The sequence below is a fragment of the Physcomitrium patens genome, chromosome 2, assembly GCF_059467195.1.
Source record: "Physcomitrium patens ecotype Gransden chromosome 2, ASM5946719v1, whole genome shotgun sequence".
NCBI classification, from domain to species: domain Eukaryota; kingdom Viridiplantae; phylum Streptophyta; class Bryopsida; order Funariales; family Funariaceae; genus Physcomitrium; species Physcomitrium patens.
Window position 1 is genome coordinate 35767 of NC_143411.1, and position 21890 is coordinate 57656.

At 40.6% G+C, this 21890-nt stretch overlaps 2 protein-coding genes across 5 annotated transcripts; both read right to left on the bottom strand.

Moving 5' to 3' along the window:
* Positions 1-12781: 12781 nt before the first annotated feature.
* Positions 12782-16694, bottom strand: LOC112278589 (uncharacterized). Of its 3 annotated transcripts, XM_090256258.1 has the most exons (4): positions 16166-16429; positions 14435-16003; positions 13334-14228; positions 12782-13198 (listed from the first exon to the last, which is right to left on the bottom strand). In XM_090256258.1, exons 2-4 carry the CDS (start codon positions 15704-15706, stop codon positions 12858-12860), a joined length of 2508 nt encoding a protein of 835 aa, XP_090112384.1. In that variant the 5' UTR covers positions 15707-16003; positions 16166-16429; the 3' UTR covers positions 12782-12857. The 3 variants fall into 3 exon arrangements, with proteins under 3 accessions (XP_090112384.1, XP_024367964.2, XP_090112379.1); XM_024512196.3 differs by having other exon boundaries at positions 14435-16492; XM_090256253.1 differs by having other exon boundaries at positions 12782-14228; positions 14435-16694.
* A 514-nt stretch (positions 16695-17208) lies between these two features.
* LOC112275753 (uncharacterized) lies at positions 17209-21007 on the bottom strand. 2 transcript variants are annotated; one of them, XM_024506385.3, is made up of 5 exons: positions 20626-20906; positions 18533-20502; positions 18183-18244; positions 17722-17919; positions 17209-17514 (listed from the first exon to the last, which is right to left on the bottom strand). In XM_024506385.3, the coding sequence occupies exons 1-5, from the start codon at positions 20769-20771 to the stop codon at positions 17248-17250; spliced, it is 2643 nt and encodes an 880-aa protein (XP_024362153.1). In that variant the 5' UTR covers positions 20772-20906; the 3' UTR covers positions 17209-17247. The 2 variants fall into 2 exon arrangements, with proteins under 2 accessions (XP_024362153.1, XP_024362147.1); XM_024506379.3 differs by having other exon boundaries at positions 18533-21007.
* Positions 21008-21890: the final 883 nt, after the last annotated feature.

Sequence of the window (21890 nt, forward strand, 5' to 3'; positions counted from 1 at the left end):
TTGTCTTCTGGAGATGTCACTCATGAAACTCATCCTATAAAAGTAACAATAGACGGTCATATTGAAACATAGAAAGCAAACTCCACACAAGCAAGTTAGGACCAGCAAGGTTGCACTTCACAAATAGAATGTGGTATGAGATGATTCTTCCCATGCCAACCCTTTTCTTATATACTAGTACCAAGGTACCATGTATTACAACCCATATGGGATATCTCTTAGGACCAGCCCTCTCCTTGTATTCTAAGGCACTATAGACCAGCAACTAACCTTGTAGGATATCCCTCATTACTCATATACTCTATTGACCATTAGCAACAACTAAATGAGTTCTTTCCTTCAACACTCCCACTTTGCTACTGGTCAATTAGCTATCAATCCTAATGCCTTACTCAATATGTTGTGTCTCTCTTTCACCAAGGCTTTTGTTAGCAAATCAGCCAACATGTCTTTGGTTTCACAATACATCATATCAATAACTCCCATCTCTATCTTCTCTCTTATAAAGTGGTGTTGAATATCAATGTGCTTGGTTCTTGCATGATGCTTTGGATTCTTTGCAAAAGCCAAACATCCTTGATTGTCACATCTCAATGGAGTGGCTTCCAATTGCACAAGTCCAATGTCTTCCAACAACAACCTCAACCAAATTGCCTCCATTGCTCCATGACTTGCTGCCATATACTCCGCCTCCATTGTGGACCTTGCAATGGTTGGTTGTCTCTTACAATTCCAAGATATGGCTCCCATTCCAAAAAAGAATACATAGCCCGTTGTTGATCTTCTATCATTTGTATCTCCAGCCCAATCCGCATCACAATATCCATGTAATGCAATGTTATTTCCTCCAAGACATAGTTTATGGTTCAAAGAGCCTTTCAAGTACCTCATGATTCTTTTGATGGTTGCCCAATGCATAGGACCTGGTTTTGCCATGTGTTGACTTACAACACTTACTGCAAATGCAAGATCCATCCTTGTACCCACCATTGCATACATGAGTGAGCCTACTGCTGCCTTGTATGGTATGCCTTGCATTTGATGCTCAACTTCAGCATATTCCTCATCCGTGAGCTTCATCAACTTCAAGTTGGCTTCCAATGGAGTTCCAATGGGCTTGCAATCTTGCATATTGAATCGTTTCAATACTTCTTCAATGTACTTGCTTTGACTCAATGTGATGGTCTTTGATACTCTATTCCTTGTAAATTCCACACCCAAACAATAATGAAGCTCTCCCAAATCACTCATTTCAAACTCTTTCTCCAATTTCTTCTTCAACCAATCTAATTTTACCATGGTGTTGCTTAAGATGATTAAATCATCTACATAGAGGATCACAACCAGCAAGAAGTCCTTGGCTTGCAACACATACAAAGAATGGTCAGCTTCACTTCTTATAAAACCTTCCTTCACAAAGAATGAGTCAATGCGTTGATACCATGCTCTTGGTGATTGCTTGAGTCCATACAATGACTTCTTCAACTTGCATACAAGGTTGGGTTTGTCTTGATCAATAAATCCTTGAGGTTGCTCCATGTAGATGTCTTCTTCCAATTCTCCATTCAAGAAGGCTGTCTTGACGTCCATTTGATGCATCTCCAAGTCTATTGATGCTCCAATTGCTACTATAGTTCTAATGGTAGTGAATTTGGCCACTGGAGCAAATGTCTCATTAAAATCTACTCCAGCAACTTGTGAGTAGCCTTTGGCAACCAATCTTGCTTTGTACCTCACAACATTGCCTATAGCATCTCTCTTGGTTCTAAACACCCACTTACATCCAATTGCTGAACGATTTGGTGGAAGTGGAGTCAACTCCCATGTCTTGTTGTCCATAAGAGATTTGTACTCTTCTTGCATAGCAATCTCCCACTTTATTGCATCACCACACCTCATTGCATCACACAAAGTCAATGGATCATCAAGAAGAGCAACATTGGCCTGATCTTCACTTACTTGTGAAAAGATGTGGTTCTTCCACCATTCACCTTGTGGTCTTCTTTCACGTGTTGGATATCTTCTTTCATGCAAAGAAGATGAGCCTTCATGCACCTCTTGCTGCCTTCTATGGCTCATACACTTCCTTCTCTCATTCATTGGTTGATATTCTTCATCTTCATTCTCTTCATTGTCCTTGTTGTATCTTGCTGGAATTGAAGTCTTTATAGAGTTGGGCTCTTCTTCAATGATATCTTCATTTCCATCTTCACTTTGAGAATGCTCTTCTTCATCTTCTTCTTTGTTTGCTGAAATTGAAGATGTGTCCACAAACACACCACTACTCCCACTTGGACACATCTCCCACTTTTCACTTGCACTCTTATACTCCAAGAACTCTACATCACGACTTTTGATGATCTTTTTGGTGTCTAAACACATGAGCCTATATGCCTTGGTGCCTTCACAATATCCAAGGAATGCACATCTTGTGCCCTTTGCATCAAGTTTGCCTCTCATACTATCTGGAACTTTAGCATATGCAATGCATCCAAAAATCCTCATATGAGATAAACAAGGTTTTTTACCAGTCCAAGCTTCTTCGGGAGTCATTCCTTCAAGTGCACTTGTGGAACACCTATTTCTTGTATATACGGCATTTACCACAGCTTCCGCCCAATACTCATATCCAAGCTTTTGAGCATGAATCATACTCCTTGCCATCTCCACAATGGTGCGATTTGCTCTTTCAGCAACTCCATTTTGTTGTGGGGTATAGGGAGTGGAGGTTTGTCTTGCAATGCCTTCATGCTTCAATAACTCATCAAAGTCTTTGGACAAATACTCACCTCCATTGTCCGATCGCAGCACCTTAATCTTGTGCTCACATTGCTTCTCCACAAGTGCTTTCCACTCCTTAAACTTAGCAAAACACTCACTTTTGGCCTTGATGATATAAATCCATACCTTCCTTGAAAAGTCATCAATAAATGTGACAAAATATCTTGCTCCACTCATAGATGCTGTTTTCATGGGTCCACAAACATCCGAATGCACAAGCTCCAGCAATTGATTTGCTCTTGTTGCAATTCCACTAGGAAATGGTGTCCTATGTTGTTTGCCTTGAATGCAACCTTCACAAGATAGATTCATAGTAGAATGGCCAAGGTCTAAGCCACTTACCATGGATTGAAGCTCCTTCATGCTTTTGGCATTCAAATGTCCAAGTCTTTGATGCCAAATGCCCACCTTATCTTCATTTGATGGAAATTCAGCAAAAGCAGCAACCTCTACTTCATTGATGCGCTTGCAATTGATAATATAGAGATTGCCATCTCTAATCCCTTTTGCTACTTCTTTGCCTTCCATGGTTCTCACAAAACATCCATTCATATTGAATTGCACTTTGCACCCATGACTTACAAGTTTACTCACCGAAAGGAGGTTCTTCTTCATCTTTGGCACATGCAACACATCCTTGAGTGTGATCCTCTTGCTTATGCCCTTGACCACTACTTCCACTACAATGGTGCCCATTCCAATGGCTTGTACCATACCATTATCACCTAACCAAACCTTAGTTGCTGGAATTGGTTGATAAGTGTTAAATGAACACTTGTATGGAGTCATGTGTTTGGTACATCCAGAATCCACGATCCATTTGCTCATATCAAGCATGGAAGAAGTTTGTTTTGCCATGAATGCAAAGTCATCACCTCCATGGTCATGAAAAGCATTATTGGCATTCTCTCTTTCTCCTCTCTTTGCCTTGAAACAATTCCTAGCAAAATGCCCTGGTTTTCCACAAATATAACAAGTTTTGGGAAGATTACGTTGAATGGAAGTACTTGCCTTACTTGGTCTCGTGAATAATGCTGATTGCTCTCCAATAGACTCCTTTTGCTTTCTTTTGGTCACTTCATGGGCTAGTCTTGCCGTGACATAGTCCAAAGTAAGATCTTTTCTTGAAATTGACTCCAATGCCACAATGAGGGAGGAATAGGAGTCCGGAAGGCTTGAGAGCAATGTCATCACAACATCTTCTTCAGGTAAAGGCTTGTCAATAACAGCAAGTTGGTTTGCAAGTGCTTTTACCTTATTTACATGAGCCATGAGATCTTCACCTTCTTCCATCTTCACGGTGAAGAATTTTTGCCTTGACCATAGTACATTGGAGAGATTTCTACTCTCATAGACGTTGCAAAGAGTCTTCCATGCCTCTGCTGCCCCTTTGCAAGAAATGACATGAGCAAAGTTGCTCTCATCTAAATTGGTGGCAATTATGCCAAAAGCCTTCTTTTCTCGTCTTTTGAACTCCTTATGCTCCTTGATACTTGCCTCTACCCCAGGTGCCTCTTCGTCCTTACATACAATCTCCCAAAGATCCAATGACGCCAAAAGTAGCTCCATTTTGGCCTTCCAGTGGTGAAAGTTGTCACCTTTGAACTTTTCAACCATTCTCAAGCTATCACCCTCAAAAGATGCCATCTCAAGCTACACGTAGGTCCAAAAAACTCTTGATTTGGAGTTGTAATGGAGAAGATATCACTACTCAAAGATCGCTGAACCACAAACCCAGAATTCGCTGTTTTGCAACTTTTTGTAAATTATGAGTCCAAATCACGTCTAAATGGTGGGGAATGAATTGTAAAGTAATTCTATGGCTCTCATAAGTCTCCCTCACGTCACTCCACTCAAAATGACTCACTATCTCATGAAACTTTCAAACACTAGTGTTACTTCAGCAAAGACACTATCAAGGTCTTGCAAACTCATATACTCACAAATCCAGGAGCAATGACTTCAACAACACACTAGCAACATTCTACCATAAGATCCCAACCACCAAAGTAAGCAACAAAGAAAATAATGCAAGAACAACTTACTTGGTAAGAGAGTGTGGGCCCATAACCTATTGAAACATAGAAAGCAAACTCCACACAAGCAAGTTAGGACCAGCAAGGTTGCACTTCACAAATAGAATGTGGTATGAGATGATTCTTCCCATGCCAACCCTTTTCTTATATACTAGTACCAAGGTACCATGTATTACAACCCATATGGGATATCTCTTAGGACCAGCCCTCTCCTTGTATTCTAAGGCACTATAGACCAGCAACTAACCTTGTAGGATATCCCTCATTACTCATATACTCTATTGACCATTAGCAACAACTAAATGAGTTCTTTCCTTCAACAAGTCATGATAGCTACATAGCTTTTAACATAATTAAATTCCCGTCCAATCCAGTTATTTTAGGTTTATCCTGGCTAGAAAAATATAACCCTCGAATAGATTGGAATTCGCATAAACTTGATTTTTCCCAAAGCGTTATTAATAGTTCTACCAACCAAGTAAAAAATTATAAGTCTAGTATAGTAAAATCCGTACTGATAGGTGCAAAAGCATTTATATACGCAGCAAAAGAAGGATCAACTTTTGCTATTTATGCTGCACCTATTTCAAAAAATGTAAAGACTTCAAGTGGCATTCCAAGTCAATATCAGGAGTATCAAGACGTTTTTGAAAAAAAGAATGCAGATATTCTTCCTGAGCATCGCCCATATGATTGTTCAATCGACCTCAATGAAGGAACTCAGCCACCATTTGGACCAATTTACAGTTTATCGCAAGATGAGATGGCTGAACTCAAGACATATATTGATGAGAATTTAGCGAAGAATTTCATACGCCATTCAAAATCTCCAGCAGGAGCTCCAATTTTATTCGTAAAGAAAAAAGATGGAACTTTACGAATGTGTCTTGATTATCAACGACTCAACAAGATCACAATCAAGAACAGGTATCCATTACCTTTGATATCAGGACTCCTTGACCAGTTGAATCAAGCTAAGATCTATATAAAAATAGATCTAAGAGGAGCATATAATCTAGTACGGATCAAAGAAGGAGATGAATGGAAGACTGCGTTTCGAACCAGGTATGGACATTTCGAATATAATGTCATGCCCTTTGGACTCACGAATGCACCAGCTGCTTTTCAACATCTTATGAATGATGTATTTCATGAATTCTTAGACAATTTTGTCGTCTGCTATCTAGACGATATCTTGATCTATTCTAAGAACGTCGAAGAACATGAAATACATGTTCGTCAAGTATTACAAAAACTTAGAGATGCAGGATTGTACGCCAAGATGGAAAAGTGTGTATTTCACACTACTCAAGTTGACTTCTTAGGATACATCATTTCAAATGATGGTCTCATGATGGATTCTAAGAAAGTCCAAACAATCATGGATTGGAAGATTCCAAGGACAGTAAGAGATGTCCAATGTTTCTTGGGATTTGCCAATTACTATCGGATCTTCATCAAAGATTTCTCACGAGTTGCAGCTCCACTTACACGCTTGACTAGTAAAGATAAATTCCAATGGAATCAAGAAGCGGAAGCAGCATTTGAAGCCTTAAAGACATCGTTTGTCTCTGCACTAGTCTTATATCGTATTGACTTTTCCAAGGCATTTTTTTATGGAAACAGATGCATCAGATTTTGCCTTGGGTGCAGTTTTATCACAAATGGGATCAGATGACAAACTTCATCTGATAGCTTTTCATTCAAGAAAATTCTCAGCAGCCGAGATCAATTATGAGATCCACGATAAAGAACTTCTAGCGATCGTGGATTCCTTTCAAGAATGGCGTCATTATCTAGAAGGCGCTTCTAGTCCAGTCACTGTGTATACAGATCATAAGAACCTCGAGTATTTCATGTCAGCATGCGTATTGAATCGTCATCAAGCTCGTTGGAGTATGTCTTTGTCAAGATTCGAGTTCATTATCACTTATCGGCCAGGAAAACAACAAGGTTTGTCTGATGCTCTATTTAGACGTTCTTATTTTGCACCAAAAGAAGGAGATGCAGCTTTTGAGCAACAAAGAACGGTCCTCTTGAAACCAGAGCAATTTCATCTCCGAGCAATGAAATCAACATTGACTGTTGATTCAACTTTTCTCAAGCAAATCTAGTCCAGTATGTCCTCAGATCCTCTTGTTCATGATATCGAGAATAATTCTTCCAAGTCTCATGATCCTTCTAAGTTCGAGTTCAAGAATAATCTATTATATTTTGAAGGACGCCTATATGTTCCAGAAGGAGAAGCACGTTTACGTGTTCTTCAAGCACGTCATGACTTTCCAGCAGCAGGGCACTTTGGATATAATAAGACTTTGGAACTCATATCAAGAGATTTTGGGTGGCCACAAATGTGGAAGTCAGTCAAAGACTTTGTACAATCATGTGATATTTGTTCAAGATCAAAAATTCCTCGTCATCGACCTTACGGACTTCTTCAGCCATTACTTATACCAGAGCAACCATGGTCTTCTGTTTCTATGGATTTCATCACAGATCTTCCAAGCTCAAGATCTTATGATTCTATATTTGTGATAGTAGATCGTTTCACCAAGATGGCACATTTTGTGCCATGTACAAAATCTATCACAGGTGAAGAAACAGCTAAGCTTTTCATTGATAATATCTATCGCTATCATGGATTACCTAAAGATATCATATCGGATAGGGGAACTCAATTTGTGTCAAGATTTTGGAGGACCCTTTTCAAGATTTTAAAAGTGGACATAAAGCTATCTTCGGCTTTCCATCCTCAAATTGATGGACAAACAGAGCGCGTAAACCAAGTCTTGGAGCAATATTTAAGGTGTACTATCAACTACCAACAAGATGATTGGACAACCCTTCTGCCATTGGCAGAGTTTGCTTATAATAATACGGTACATTCTTCCACGCAACAAACACCTTTCTTTGCCAATTATGGCTATCATCCACGACTTGATACTTTTGATTTTTCAAAAGTTGATAATCCTGCAGCAGAAGATATGGCAAATCGGTTGTCAGAGTTACATGCAATAATGAAGACGCAATTGAAGGAAGCTCAAGAACGACAAAAGATAAACACAGATCTATATCGTAAGGAGCAACCACAAATCAACGTGGGTGATAAGGTATGGCTACTTCATCGCAATATCAAGACTACTCGATCTTGTGACAAGTTGGACTATCGTAGGCTTGGCCCCTTTTCTGTTTCTGAACAGATCAACCCAGTTGCATATCGGTTACATCTATTGGAGTCAATGAGGATCCATCCTGTATTCCACGTATCTCTTCTTGAACCATATAAGACAGTGGATATATAAGGAAGAAGACAAATGCCACCGCCTCCTATAGAAGTAGATAATAATGAAGAATTTGAGGTGGAAGAGATATTAGACTCAAGGCGGCGCCGAAATAAGCTGGAATATCTTGTTCATTGGCGCAGATATGATATTAGTGAACGCACATGGGAGCCATCCAGGAATCTAGCAAATGCATTAGCTAAAGTCAAAGTTTTTTATCAACGACATCCATCAAAACCAAGATGAAAATCTCTCTTATAAAAGAGACAAGATTGAGGCAAGATAACATTCAATTTCCTATCCTTGTTTGTAACTTCTTTGCATTTGTGATGCTAATTAGATGGAGAGCTAATAACCAGCAGATTCAACTCAAGAACCTTCGTTTGTTGACCTTCTCGACGAGACATTACGATTGTCACAACCTTCAAGACGACGCAATCGAGATGAAAATCTTCAAGAACGACATGTTCTTCCTCGAATAGATGGTGAGATACAACGCGTTTGGTATCACGATTTGGGAAGGGACTCCCGATGTTTGGTGATTTTGCTAGAGGTAGGAACAACTCCTGATGGTGTTCCAAATATTCTATTTGAAGGAAGTTACGAAGGCCTCAACAATGATCAAATAACTGGGTGGTCTTCCTGCCCTGGTATGGGACACTACCGATGGTTGAGAGGCCCTATTTATCATCTTCGAAGAGAACAGAGATCAGAGTATGTGGCAAATATAATTCGTCGCATCATAGATTTCCTCAACATATGATGATCGCTCCTCGTATAACTCATCTCTAGAAGGGGGGGTAATGTCACGGCCATAATCATGTAAGCTAATAATTACATATAGAAATAGGTAGAAGTAAGTAAAAGTAGATAAAAGTAAGTTAATTCTATAATATTTAATATAGAAGCTTCGTAGAAACTTCTTAGATGCTGCTTTGACTTCATAGGTGTCTTTAATTGACTTTTTGGATTAGAAACGTGGTCAACAAGTTGGCCATGTGCCACACATGTTGTTAGCTTGAAGTTCAAGCTAACTATGTGGCCCACACGTAGAAAAACTTGCCTTGTAAGTCAAGGCATGTGCCCTACAAAGTCAACACCTATTGGAGGTCCTATAGAACATCGCCACGTAGCTCTTAGTTAGATAGTATATATAGAGACAAGAGTGAAGGCTTCTTCACTCTTGTCAACTCCTTTCTTGCTTCTAGTCCAGGTTTAAGAGTCTTTAGTTTCTTGTCTTGTGGCAATAGCCATTCCAGTTTCCTTTTAATATACCTACTTGTTTATATTTTGACTTATTATATCGAGATAGCCTTTTTGTGTATATTTTCCCTCATCGAGTCTTCGTCTTGGACAATACCTAGGTTTAGGAATAAAAATCCAGATCATCTCTTGTTTGTAGGGTATACTTTGGACCTAGAAATTACCATTGGGAGCTTTTATTTCGAAGACTACCCCTATAAATTGTATACCCTAATCCAAGGTATTGATCTATTGTAAGATCATCAGCTTTGGACATCACCATTTGAAGCAGGTCTAGAAGCTTTGTGCAGCTGATATAGTTATGAGTGGATGGCTTGCAGACTTCGTAGTAATCTACATCTTCGATCTTAATGTTGTTGTTGTTGTTGAAGCTTAACCGCATTGCTAAAGCGTTGGGCACAATCAACACCTATGCTTCCAACATTGAAATGCATATTATAAAACGTGCAATAAGGAGGTGTCAGGACCCGGTCTGAGAAAATGTGGAGCAAATACGAAGGACTCACACTCCAATAGACATTTCCCAATCTCCCACCCATCCTTCTACCCTGCTCCGCTATTCACACCCAATTGGGCATTGCAGTGGCAATAGCCATATGCTGCATTCATTCCTCGTCTCGTGCCGTCGTGTTCTTTGCCATCAATGCCAACCACCGTCCCTGTCGTTACGTTGGCAGATTCCTAAATCCTAAGACCCTAGAATCCTAAGATCCTAGTACTCCAAGATCCTAGAACCCCAAGACCCTAGAACCCTAAGACCCTAAGACCCTAAAACCCTCAAATCCTAAGACCCTAAGACCTACAACCCACAACCCATCTAGTCAGCATGGACAACAAATTTAGTGATGCCATATACCCGGGATTTGTTTTGGCATAGCAAAATTTGGTATGCATTCCAACTCTTTACATAGTTCTCACATGATATCAAATATAAAACTCAGATTCCGAATTAGGGTCCTTAAACCCTAAAACCTGAAAAATGAAACACATATTTTTGAGAAACAAAAATATTTATAAACGTCTTTGAGACAATACAAGGCTTGACAAAATTTCAAACTGGAAAAAACTATGATACATTGAGAGAAATATAGGATCAAAAACCTCTGGGACACTCTTGTAACCCTAAACCTTAAACCTAAACCCTCTAAATCCTAAACTGTAGAAATACATAAAAAATAGTATACATATAATATTTTGAAACAAAAAAGGACATATATGTACATATGCTATTTAATATATTAGTATTATATCTAGGTGCCTCTATGTATTTATTATACATTTAATTTAATTTATTTTTTTTGTTTCCTCATATATTAATCAAAGATAACTTTTGCAATTTTGAAAACCTCATAACTCCTAAATCCTAAACTTGCTCGAGACCCTAAGACCCTGGAACCCTAAAATCTTAGAATCCTAAACCCTAGAATCGTAAGATCCTAAGACCTTAGACCCTAAAACCTAAGATCCTAAGACCTTAGAACCCTAGAATCCTAAGACCCCAAGACCTTAAGACCCTAAGACCCTAAATCCTAGAACCCTAAGACCCTAGAACCTTAGAATCCTAAGACCCTAGAATCCTAAGATCCTAAGATCCTAGAACCCTAGAATCCTAAGACCTTAGAATCCAAAGATCCTGAATCCTAATATCCACGAATCCTAAGACCCACGAACCCTATGATCCTAGAAGTCTAGAACCCTAAGTCCCACGAATCCTAAGATCCTAGAACTCTAGAACCCTAAGACCCTAGCACTCTAGAATCCTAAGATCCTAGAACTCTAGAACCTTAAGACTCTAGAATCCTCAGACCCATGAACCCTAAGACCCTAGAACCCTAATATCCTAATACCCTAGAATCCTAATATCCAAAGATCCTAAGACCCTAGAACCTTAAGATCCTAGTACTCCAAGATCCTAGAATTCCAAGGCCCTAGAACCTTAAGACCCTAAGACCCTCAAATCCTAAGACCCTAAGACCTAAAAACCACAACCCATCTAGTTAACATGGACAACAAATTTGGTGACGCCATACACTCGGGATTTGTTTTGGCATAGCGAAATTTGGTATGCATTCCAACTCTTTACATAGTTCTCACATGACAACAAATATAAAATTCAGATTCTGAATTAGGATCCCTAAATCCTAAAATCTGAAAAATGAAATACATATTTTTGAGAAACAAAAATATTTATAGACGTCTTTGAGACAATATAAGGCTTGACAAAATTTCAAACTGGAAAAAACTATGATACATTGAGAGATATATAGGATCAAAAACCTCTAGGACACTCTTATATCCCTAAACCCTAAATCCTAAACCTAAACCTTCTAAATCCTAAACTGTAGAAATACATAAAAAATAGTATACATATAATATTTTGAAACAAAAAAAAGACATATATGTACATATGCTATTTAATATATTAGTATTATATCTAGGTGCCTCTATGTATTTATTATACATTTAATTTAATTTCATTTTTTTGTTTCCTCATATATTAATCAAAGACAACTTTTAGGATTTTGAAAACCTCATAACTCCTAAACCCTAAACTTGCTCGAGACCTTAAGACCCTGGAACCCTAGAATCTTAGAATCCTAAACCCTAGAACCCTAAATCCTAAACCCTAAAATCTGGTTAGGGTTTGATTTAGGGTTAAGGATTTGGTTTAGGATTTGGTTAGGGTTTGGTTTAGGATTTCAGATTTGGATTTAGGATTTGATTAGGATTTGATTTAGGATTTTATTAGGATTTATTTAGGATTTAAGATTTAATTAATTTTGTCCTAAAGTTTGAATGAAGTCCAATAGGATTTTGACTAGGATTAAATTAAGATTGAATTGAGATATATTTGAGAGATATTTGTGATTATTCTAATATTTCTTTAAGATTTCTTATTGTTTCTTTGAAATTACTTTGAGGTTTCTTTGAATTCGATTAAGCTTATTTAGCATTATTGTGGTCCAATTAAAGCATTGTTAGTATTCTATTAGAATTAGGGTTTTGTTATTGCAATTTCTATTCTTCCTTCCACAATCAGGTGCCCAGAGCATTCTCAAGCAAGACTTCACTTATTATGACAACATTCCAACTTGACTAATGCTGAAATTTTTATGCATCACTTGATATTAGATACTTTGACAAAAGCAAAATTTATTGTCACTGTTAGTTTAAAGGAAATGGTCTATCACATGTTAGAAATGGGAACAAACAAACTGGAATATAAAGGAACTAACTTGAATGTTTTCAATGCTGAAGCATTCCTGTGAAGAAAGTCCGTGAAGAAAGTCTATCTATTTTCTAAGTGGTAGTAACTTACTACAATGTGCTGCAAAGCTAATCTAAAGTTGGGCACTAGAACTTGCAAACCATGGCTATCTTAGTCATGGACTCCACACTCATCATGATCCATCTCCAGCAATTCTCAACACTTTACGCATCGACTTCATAGTGGGGTAAATATACAAAAATAAAACTTTCCTTTGTTGAGTTGTGCTCAGGAATCATTCAATGCCACCAATTCTCCTGCGATTGGTTTACCAAAGGTTCTAGGTGGACGCAGAGGCATCACATTCCCATACAACTCAACAGTTGGATCTGTAGGCAATAATTCCCACAAACGTGTCTCCACGTTATATACTATCGAGAATCCAAGCCATCTATACGTAAGCATAATGGAATTGCCAAAACCAAACGCCTGGTTAAAAACGAATGATCTCACAGCCACCTGCTCCCCAAGTTTCGCATCAAAGAATTCGTCAGTTGGGCCATCCACCTCCAGCTCTTGCGCATCGAACGAAGGTTCTGCCAAATGGGACTCTGTGATGAAGGTGCCATCTGCGAGCAAAATTTCGAATACACTTAATGGATCCAGCATTCTAATCGAACCTTCTCTCGTCTCCAGATGCAACGTATGTCCGCTCACCACAAACAAGCGATTTCTGCTGACAACGAGTTCCTTTCGATCAATACCATTATCTGGCCACTCCGGGAAGTCCACTCCGCAATCTGTCCAAAAATCCTCCAGGAAGGTGTATCTATGAAGCCAAAATTTGAATGGCCACCCTTCATTTGACCCAGGGACACGATAAGTTTTAAACAAAACGTACAACTGCCCCTGAAATATGACGCTGTGTGCTTGAGCCCCTGCCCCATCGTGCAGCCGCAGCACGGGCGGGTTACTCGAGATCCGCCATTGATTGGTAGTGGAAGCAAAAACACACATAAAGGGGTCTTCATATCTGTTGATGAGGAAAATCTTGTAGGCCTGGGAGATGCTGTCAACGGCCAGATTTACTAGAAAACTGGATAAATAGAGATTATTCCATGCCACTGGCATTGGCAGTACCATTTTGGTCATCACAATGGGGTTAGTAATGACTATCTCGGAAATGGTTGCTGTACCGGCCAACACAGAGCAACATACTACTAAACCTTCATCCGAAGCCAGAGGATGGTCATTAGCAGCAGCCATTGTAGTGGTGCCGCATAATACGATCAAATCCTCATCCGAAACCAGAGGGTGGTCATTGGAATAAGTGCTCAGTAAAGGCCCCTTCCATGTGTACCACCGCCTGTCATTCAGGTCAAATATTTTCCACCCAACAACCTTAATGTATTTAAGCGTACTGCCATCAATGTCAGTAAGGCTTGTCTCAAAGTGTTGGTGAAAACAACGCCCGATGATGTAACGAGCATCTTCATTCGCATTCCGGAAACAAAGAAATTTTCCACATTCTGGCGCGCAGATCAGAGAGTTCCATCTCTTGCATACCGCACGAAACCTACACAAGTCGAGTGTGGCGCATAACGACAGCACTTGCTGCACGAGCATGTCGGAGAGCCGACGCCACTCATTCATCGTGCTCTGTGAACGTCACAAGAACACATCCCCACTTGTAAGCTTCTTCACACCGGTTACAAAACTACTATACAACTCACACCTCTATGGAATATTTTCAATCCTACCAAGATCATATCAGCGCAGCTAAACCAGACCAAGAAATGAGTTGCAGAACCTCTCCAGGCATCAACACGGCTACAGTGGAGCTGCCAGACAGTTAGCGCACGTACCGTGATCGTAGGTGATGGCAGATCAAGTAAGCCAGCCGATGTAGACTCGGCGCTCGAAGAAGACTTAGGATTCAGCATTGTACCATCATAAGAAGACGTTGGAGTATAAGATGGAGCCGAGGAGTCAGCATAATTCTCAGTATTAGAAGAGCCCGTTAGGTCATGAGATGGAATTCTGGTGAATTGGGTCTCACCATTTGGAAAGTAATAGGTTTGAGTAGAACAATCATACATAGTGTAGTGAAACCAATCGTCAGAGCCCTTCACTATATCTTTAGGCGGATTATCAAGAAGATACCATCGTGGGTCTGTCTCTGTAGTAGCATTATTAGCAGTTTCTATAGTCCAAGCAGACAACCAAGCAGACATCTCGATAACATCCCGTTCTACAGGATCAAAAGTTCCGTCGTAATTTGCTTGGGACATGGTCTGAGACGAGGTCCCGGAACTCTCAGTATTAGCAAGGGAATTGGTTAAGTTATAAGATGGAACCATGGTACCGGCAGATGCCGCTAAAGTATAAAATGGAGACTCCTGATTATCAATATCAGTATCAGGAGGGGTTGCAGTGTAAAATGGAACATCCGCATTATCGGCTTCCATATTGTCATTACATGGGACTGAGGAATAGAACAGAGCCTCGGTATTTTCGGAATCACTCCGCGCTACCGCAACGTAGGACGGACCCTTGCTACAAGAACCGTCACCGTAATAAGCAGGACCTGAAGAATAGAATGGAGCCTCCCCGTTCTCAGTACCAGCGGGATAAGGAATCAAGGAATAGGACAACACCTTCTTGTTCTCAGTGGCGGTGGATGAAGGGACCGCAGCATAGGACAGAGCTTCTCGATCAGCCAGGCTCATGCTCCCAGTGGCAGCGGAGGAATCCGCGGCCGGGGTCGGGGAATAAAAGGGAGCTGTGCTAACAGTAATCTGGCCATTCACAAAGGAGCCCGAAGCTGGAGATGAGGAATACATCAACATGACCGGAGCCTCACTAACATTCTCAGACGTGTAATCAATGGACGAAGCAGCCGAACTTGTGTAAAAAAGAGGCTCAGCCGTGTTAACAATACCCTGAACGTCACTAGAGGAGACCGAGGCTGGTAATGGCGAATACGTCAACATCGGAGCCTCACACTCCTCGGATGTGTAATCAATGGAAGAAGGGGCCGAGGAATACGACGGAAGAACTCCGCTCACATTCTCAGAATGAGTGTTGTAAGAGGGAGCCAAGGAATTCTCACTGTCGGTAGAGTAAGATGGGGTCATGTGAACCAAGTAAGGAGTCAAGGAGCTAGAAGACTCAGCCTACCAATCGGTACTCTCAATTCCATTGCCAGGAGGAGCTTCTGCTATATAATAAGCCGGAGCCTGGTCGGCTCCAGTGCCGGTTGCCCGTGTTGGCACTAGAGTAAGAAAGGGCCGAGGTATCCATCAAAATCTGACGTGATTGCCAAATTATAGTGACGTTCCCCCTTGAACTACAAAATTCGACGAACCCCTCCGACACGGTCAAAACGTCCGGGCCGTCCAACAATAATCTCTTCGTGATCAAATGGCAGCATCCTAGCTCCCCGATTAACGAAACGTCAGCTGCTCCGAGAAGCACACCGACAACACAGAACAAAAAGCAGCTGGGCTGGTGTATTGTACTTCTACAAGTCAGGTTACAATCGAACATTCCACACAATCGAGTCTGAATGCAAGGAATTTCGTTCAAACACTTACCTTAGTACAGTGCAGTGCAGTGCAGTGCAGGTTGATCCACATTCTCAGTGTCGGGAGCCAGTCACGACCAACCCAATTAGTTTCCCTTGTAATCACCAACGTCGATCATGTAGAATGTGCGACAACCAGCTGATTTAGGGTTTCAACTACAGTAACATCGGCTGCTCGCCAGATCGATCGAGGGAGATGCCAAGCTAGCTGTTCACGAGCTCGAGCTTGGTCGCAGGTTACCACAAAGATCATGGTTATCAAATCTCGTCAAGGCTCAGACTGTCTCAACAACATCGGTAACTCGTCTGCACGTCTACAGTCTACACACATCAAGCTGAAACAAACGTCGGTTGAAAAACAGAGACGTCTGTTGATATGGATGGACGATGAGCGTGCGGGCAATAGCAGATTGTGGTGGTGTATCTAAATAAAAATATTATATGTTATTGGTAGAATTATTTAGATACGAAACTCGTATTGGAGATAGCCTGTGCAACATCGTCAAAAATGCTTCACGCGTCCAAGAATGTACAATGATATTCGTTGTGACGCCATGCCGTGGCGCCTCAGACTGGGTCTTTGCTTCGGCAACGATGCTCATTATACTATGGTACGTTTAGTACTTTAATTGTAGCCAAGTGGGATAGGGTTGCGCAGGCAGTTCTCACACTTACCGTAGAGAACATGTAGGTGCAACAGGTACCAGGTTTTGTTGATGTTTGGGTCTGTCGATCTAGCTTGGTAGTATTTATGTGTACTGCAGTGGTTTGATCATGCATAGCTTCAGAGTTTTAACAACCTAGATCAAGTAATGTAAGGCCGTGATGGTCTATGATCTCATATTTGATATTCTGGAATCAAATGGTTCGCTGTAGACATGAGATTATGGAGCCGTGGAGCTTCTTTGGTCTCAATCTCTACTTGAGATCTTTCCTAGTAATTCTTTACCAACTGGGAGGTACGTATACCACGAACTTTGAAGCTGAGTAGATGTCGTTATCATCACGCATTCTGACCAAGGAAGAATGCAAACAATCATATTAATGAAAATCTGGCACAAACTTAAAGAGCTTGTACATAATCAACTCATGTCATACATCAGGGATTGTAACAACGCCTAAGCTGTCGAGCATATTTCCAGCTCTTCCATAAAACCCAATTACTCTCGAACCCTCATCACTTGTAAACTTCATGCCCCTTTCCTCACCAAAAGGACCATAGGTTTGGAGATTAGTATGTATTGTTAACGATGAGACAATTTTAATGGTTATTCTCGTACTATTCTGTGTTTTTACATCTAGTTCGGACACAAACCCGCTGATCTGTTTGATGTACTCAATTTCGGGCTTGAACTCGATCTGCAGTTACAAAGACAGCTTAAGTTTAGAGGACGAACGACCTTTGTTTAACAGAAACATATCTCACAACTGAACGCATTACCATACTGTCATAATTAACAAATTTATGTATGAGAAGCAACTACTACAACTGGAAGAGGACGATATGGAAGATTTCAAGCATTGCTATTGATAACACAATGAATTCAGCGTAAAGAGCACACTTACCTTCTCATTGTACTGTCCATGGCCTTTATCCATTACATATGACTCTTTCTCAAAGGTTTTATGAAGAATCTCATATGTCACCTTCAGTAAACCCACGATTCCTGGACGTGTTGAGTATCTTAATGTAATCCCTTTGATGGACGTAGCCATATCGAAAAAGTCGCGTCCATTTTTAGGGTCTCCCCACGGTCCCTGAAGCTGATTATTTGATAAATGCATCAGACATGGCACCCACTGTCATTCTTGGAAATGTTTAATATGTCCAAGGCTTTTTGACTCTAAACAATCCCTGCCTCTTCCAACTTACAAAAGCTAATCCCCAAGGGCCAGCAGATCACATGATCTTGGGCAGGGGAAGTGGCAATTTGCATTGTATTCTCAATTATACAGATTCACAATATAGCTTGCAAGCCATCCAGACTAAAGTACATGTTGGACAGATGAACAAGAATATAGTTTACCTTCACGCCCTCCATTGGTCTCAGTGGGCCGGGGATTTGCGTCTGCAACTTTTGCTCATCACCTACGAGTCATTTAGTGTCAACAAAATTAAGTCCTAATGCTACTCATCATGAGATTGACATTGACTTCTGCTAAAACAACACTAATTTGAACTTGTGAAATGAAATCATAGCCACTCTAATCCAGGGGTAATCAAATGACAGACTTTTCCTCCCGTGTGAAGGATGGCATAATTCAAGGATATGTTTAGAATTGATATAATTTTCTCACAGCCTCTACCAGCTCCTCCCAACAATTTATGCGACATGCATGAGTTCAAGCTTAATGTGCGAAATCCGAGTGAGCTCACCTTTCAATAGTAGGCCTTTGATATACCTCAGCTCCCTGCAGATTTCAGGAAATAGAGGTCGCTCATGAGGAATCCCAGCCCAACATTTGGTAAGCAGGGTGGTCAACCGCAAAGGACAATCCGCTGATAGCTTTCGAAGGATTGGCCTCTCACCCGCCTTCGATCGCTCCCTTATCGCCATATTGTCAAAATCATACGGATAACTCCCGGTCAAAATCTCAATGGACATAATGGCGAAGCTGTAGACGTCAGCTTTCAGCAGGTTTAATCTAACCTTCTTCGGTTTTCCTTCTTGTGTCATGACCTCCGGCGCCATGTACTTTGTGGTACCGATGTTTATCGTATTTGTTTGTGTTCTATCGGCTGCTTTAGTCGTGCCAAAATCAGCAATCTTCACTGAACGAATTCTTGACACGCCAGAGGAACGTTCAAGGTTGACAAGGACATTCTCCGGTTTGAGACCGCGATGCGCGACTCCCTTACCATGCATGTACTTCATACCTTCTCCAATTTGGAGCATCAATGAAACAGCTTCCACTAGAGGAAGTTTCTTTTTCTCGAGGCGCAAAGCCTTCTTGAGGTCCATCTGCAATTGCTCCAGAACGAGATAGAATTTACTCTCCGGATCCGTCTTGGAGTAGCAGAAGAGGCGCACTATGTGGGGATGGTTCCCCAGTTTCTTTATAGCATCCATTTCCTGTTCAATTGCACTCGTGGGGAAGTCCTCGAGAACCTTCACAACGCACTCGCAGTCCAGAAATTTGGAATCTTTCACAACACCGAATGAACCTCTACCAATTTCTCCGCCGTCGAGATCAAGGTCATCAAGATTCACGAATATCAAATCAGGGGAATGAGCCACGATTTTTTCATGCAATTTACCAGCAAACTTTCCCTCAGCCTTCGAAGCACCCAGATGTTCTACGGCGGCACTGAGGCGATTACTGAGCTTCTCCTCATCCTTCTTCATCGCTGTCAGCAACTCCAATTCATCGCCCGCACTCAACCGACAGTCGCACAAAGTTGGGTCAAATTCGACGGAGGACTCCTTCGAATTTTCGACCAGAATACTTTGAAGAACAGATGTGTGCCACTGAATGTCATAAAGTAGATGTGAAAAGGTTTCTTTCAGGTCACCTTGTTTCATAGCTGCTCCTAACCACTGGGTAGTGGTGATGTGGCTCATTTCCATGAGCATCTTGGCATCGCGAAGAGATTGATGAAGCTCCTGAAGCGCTGGAAGTGTATTTTCCCCAAGAAGCGGAGATTGCTGAATTGCAGCCAGAGTAGAATCTGTCGCTATAAGTCTCCGAACAAGGAAGTCACACTGGTGCCAATTCAGATAATGATCAGCTCTGCGCTCACCTATCGTGCTCCAAAATTTAGCTGAGTTCTGTACTGTTTCTCTGCAGTTGTTGATGACTTTCTCCGCGTTGGGTACCTCTTCAACGGGAAAGAACCTAAATAATGAGCGGATATTCTTTGTTATGCGCTGAGACAGTGAGTGAGACTGAACCTTGATTGTAGCATCATCGCCGTACGTCGAAGGGACCGCAGCATACGATGGAGCTTCTTGATCAGCCCGGTTCATGCTCCCAGTGGCAGCGGAGGAATCCGCGGGCGGGGCCAAGAAATAAAAGGGAACTGTGCTAGCAGTACTCGACTGGCCATTCTCAAAGGAGCCCGAAGCCGGAGATGAGGAATACGCCAACATCTGAGCGTCACTAACATTCTGAGGCCCGTAATCAATGGAAGAAAGAGTCGAACTTGTATAAAAGAGAGCCGTGTTTACAACTGTACCCTGACCGTCACCAGAGGAGGCCGAGGTTGGTAATGAGGAATACGTCAACATCGGAGCCTCACTCTTCTCCGATGTGTAATCAATGGAAGAAGGGGCCGAGGAATACGACGGAAGAACTCCGCTCACATTCTCAGAATGAGTGTTGTAAGAGGGAGCCAAGTATTTCTCACTGTCGGTAGAGTAAGAAAGGGCCGAGGTATCCATCAAAATCTGGTGTGACAGCCAATTTCTTGACGGATTACTTGACACAAGAGTCGAGCGTGAATGCAAGGAATTTTGATCAAACACATACCTTGACCAATGCGCTGCAATGTATATTGTGCAGCAACCAGATGAAGTAGGGGTTAAACCTACAGCATCGCCATCTGCTCGCCAGATCGAGGGAGGGAGATGCCACACCGGATTTTCATCGCCACAGCTTACAACATGATTTATCATGCAAGAGGTTCGGCCTGTTTCTAACACCGGCGCTACATCGGCCACTCCGTCTGCACACAACGCATATCAAGCATTGGCCAGAAAACAGAGGCGTCCAGTACGATGGGCGATGAGGCTGAACGCAAAACTATGTGGTGCGGCATCTGAGTAAACTTATGACATGTATCATTATCGGTAAAATTAATTACGAATTTCAAACGGTGGTGGCAACATCGTCAAAGATCCATCACAAGTCTAAGAATCTGCAATGATGTCTTTCGCCCACAACGCCGTACCCCTGTCTCTGCAAGTTGGGTGACGACATCCATTGTGTTTTTTTTCTTCTTTTGATTTGACGAAATCAAGGGGAACCATTACTGCAGAAAGAATGAGATAAAAAGCCGATTCCTCAAAATTCGGCAATGGTTTTGGGTTTACATGGGCATCTTTGAAAGTTTTGACTAATTACTTTTGAGTTTTAAAGATACCTACCCTCCATTTTTGAAATCTATGATTCCGATCAAATGATTAGAATCCTTTACTAATTCTTAGATTTATAGATATTGAAAGTTTGACTTTGGATTTAGGATTTTGACTATTGGTTTTATAGTTTTGAAATTTGAAGCTTATGTTTTATGATTATATGGACATCTTCAAGAAAGGATTTAGGATTAAAGATTACATAGGCATTTTTGAGAAAGTTGGTTTTAAAGCTAAATTTTAAAGGCATCTATCCTCCATTTCAAAATCTACAATTTTGAGTATATAATCCATCTTTTTTTATAGATTTTTTCATTTAAAGTTATAAAAGGTTTGATTTTAAAATTTAAAATTTTGGCTTTTCGACTTTTATATTAATAATATGGATATTAGTATTATTATATGTTATATTAATGTCTATTTTATATATAATAATCAATATGGAATAAATCAATATTTGTTATAAGGGTGGTTTTTTTAAATTTTGATTATATAAATATAAAAAATACATAAAAAATTTAAGTATAATATTTAAATTATGAATTATAAAATAAAATAATAATCGAAATTTATAAATTCTATAATATATTAATTTAAAGAGATAGGACTATCACTTCTTTTACTTGAATTTGTGGATTTATAGTTTAAACATGCTATTGC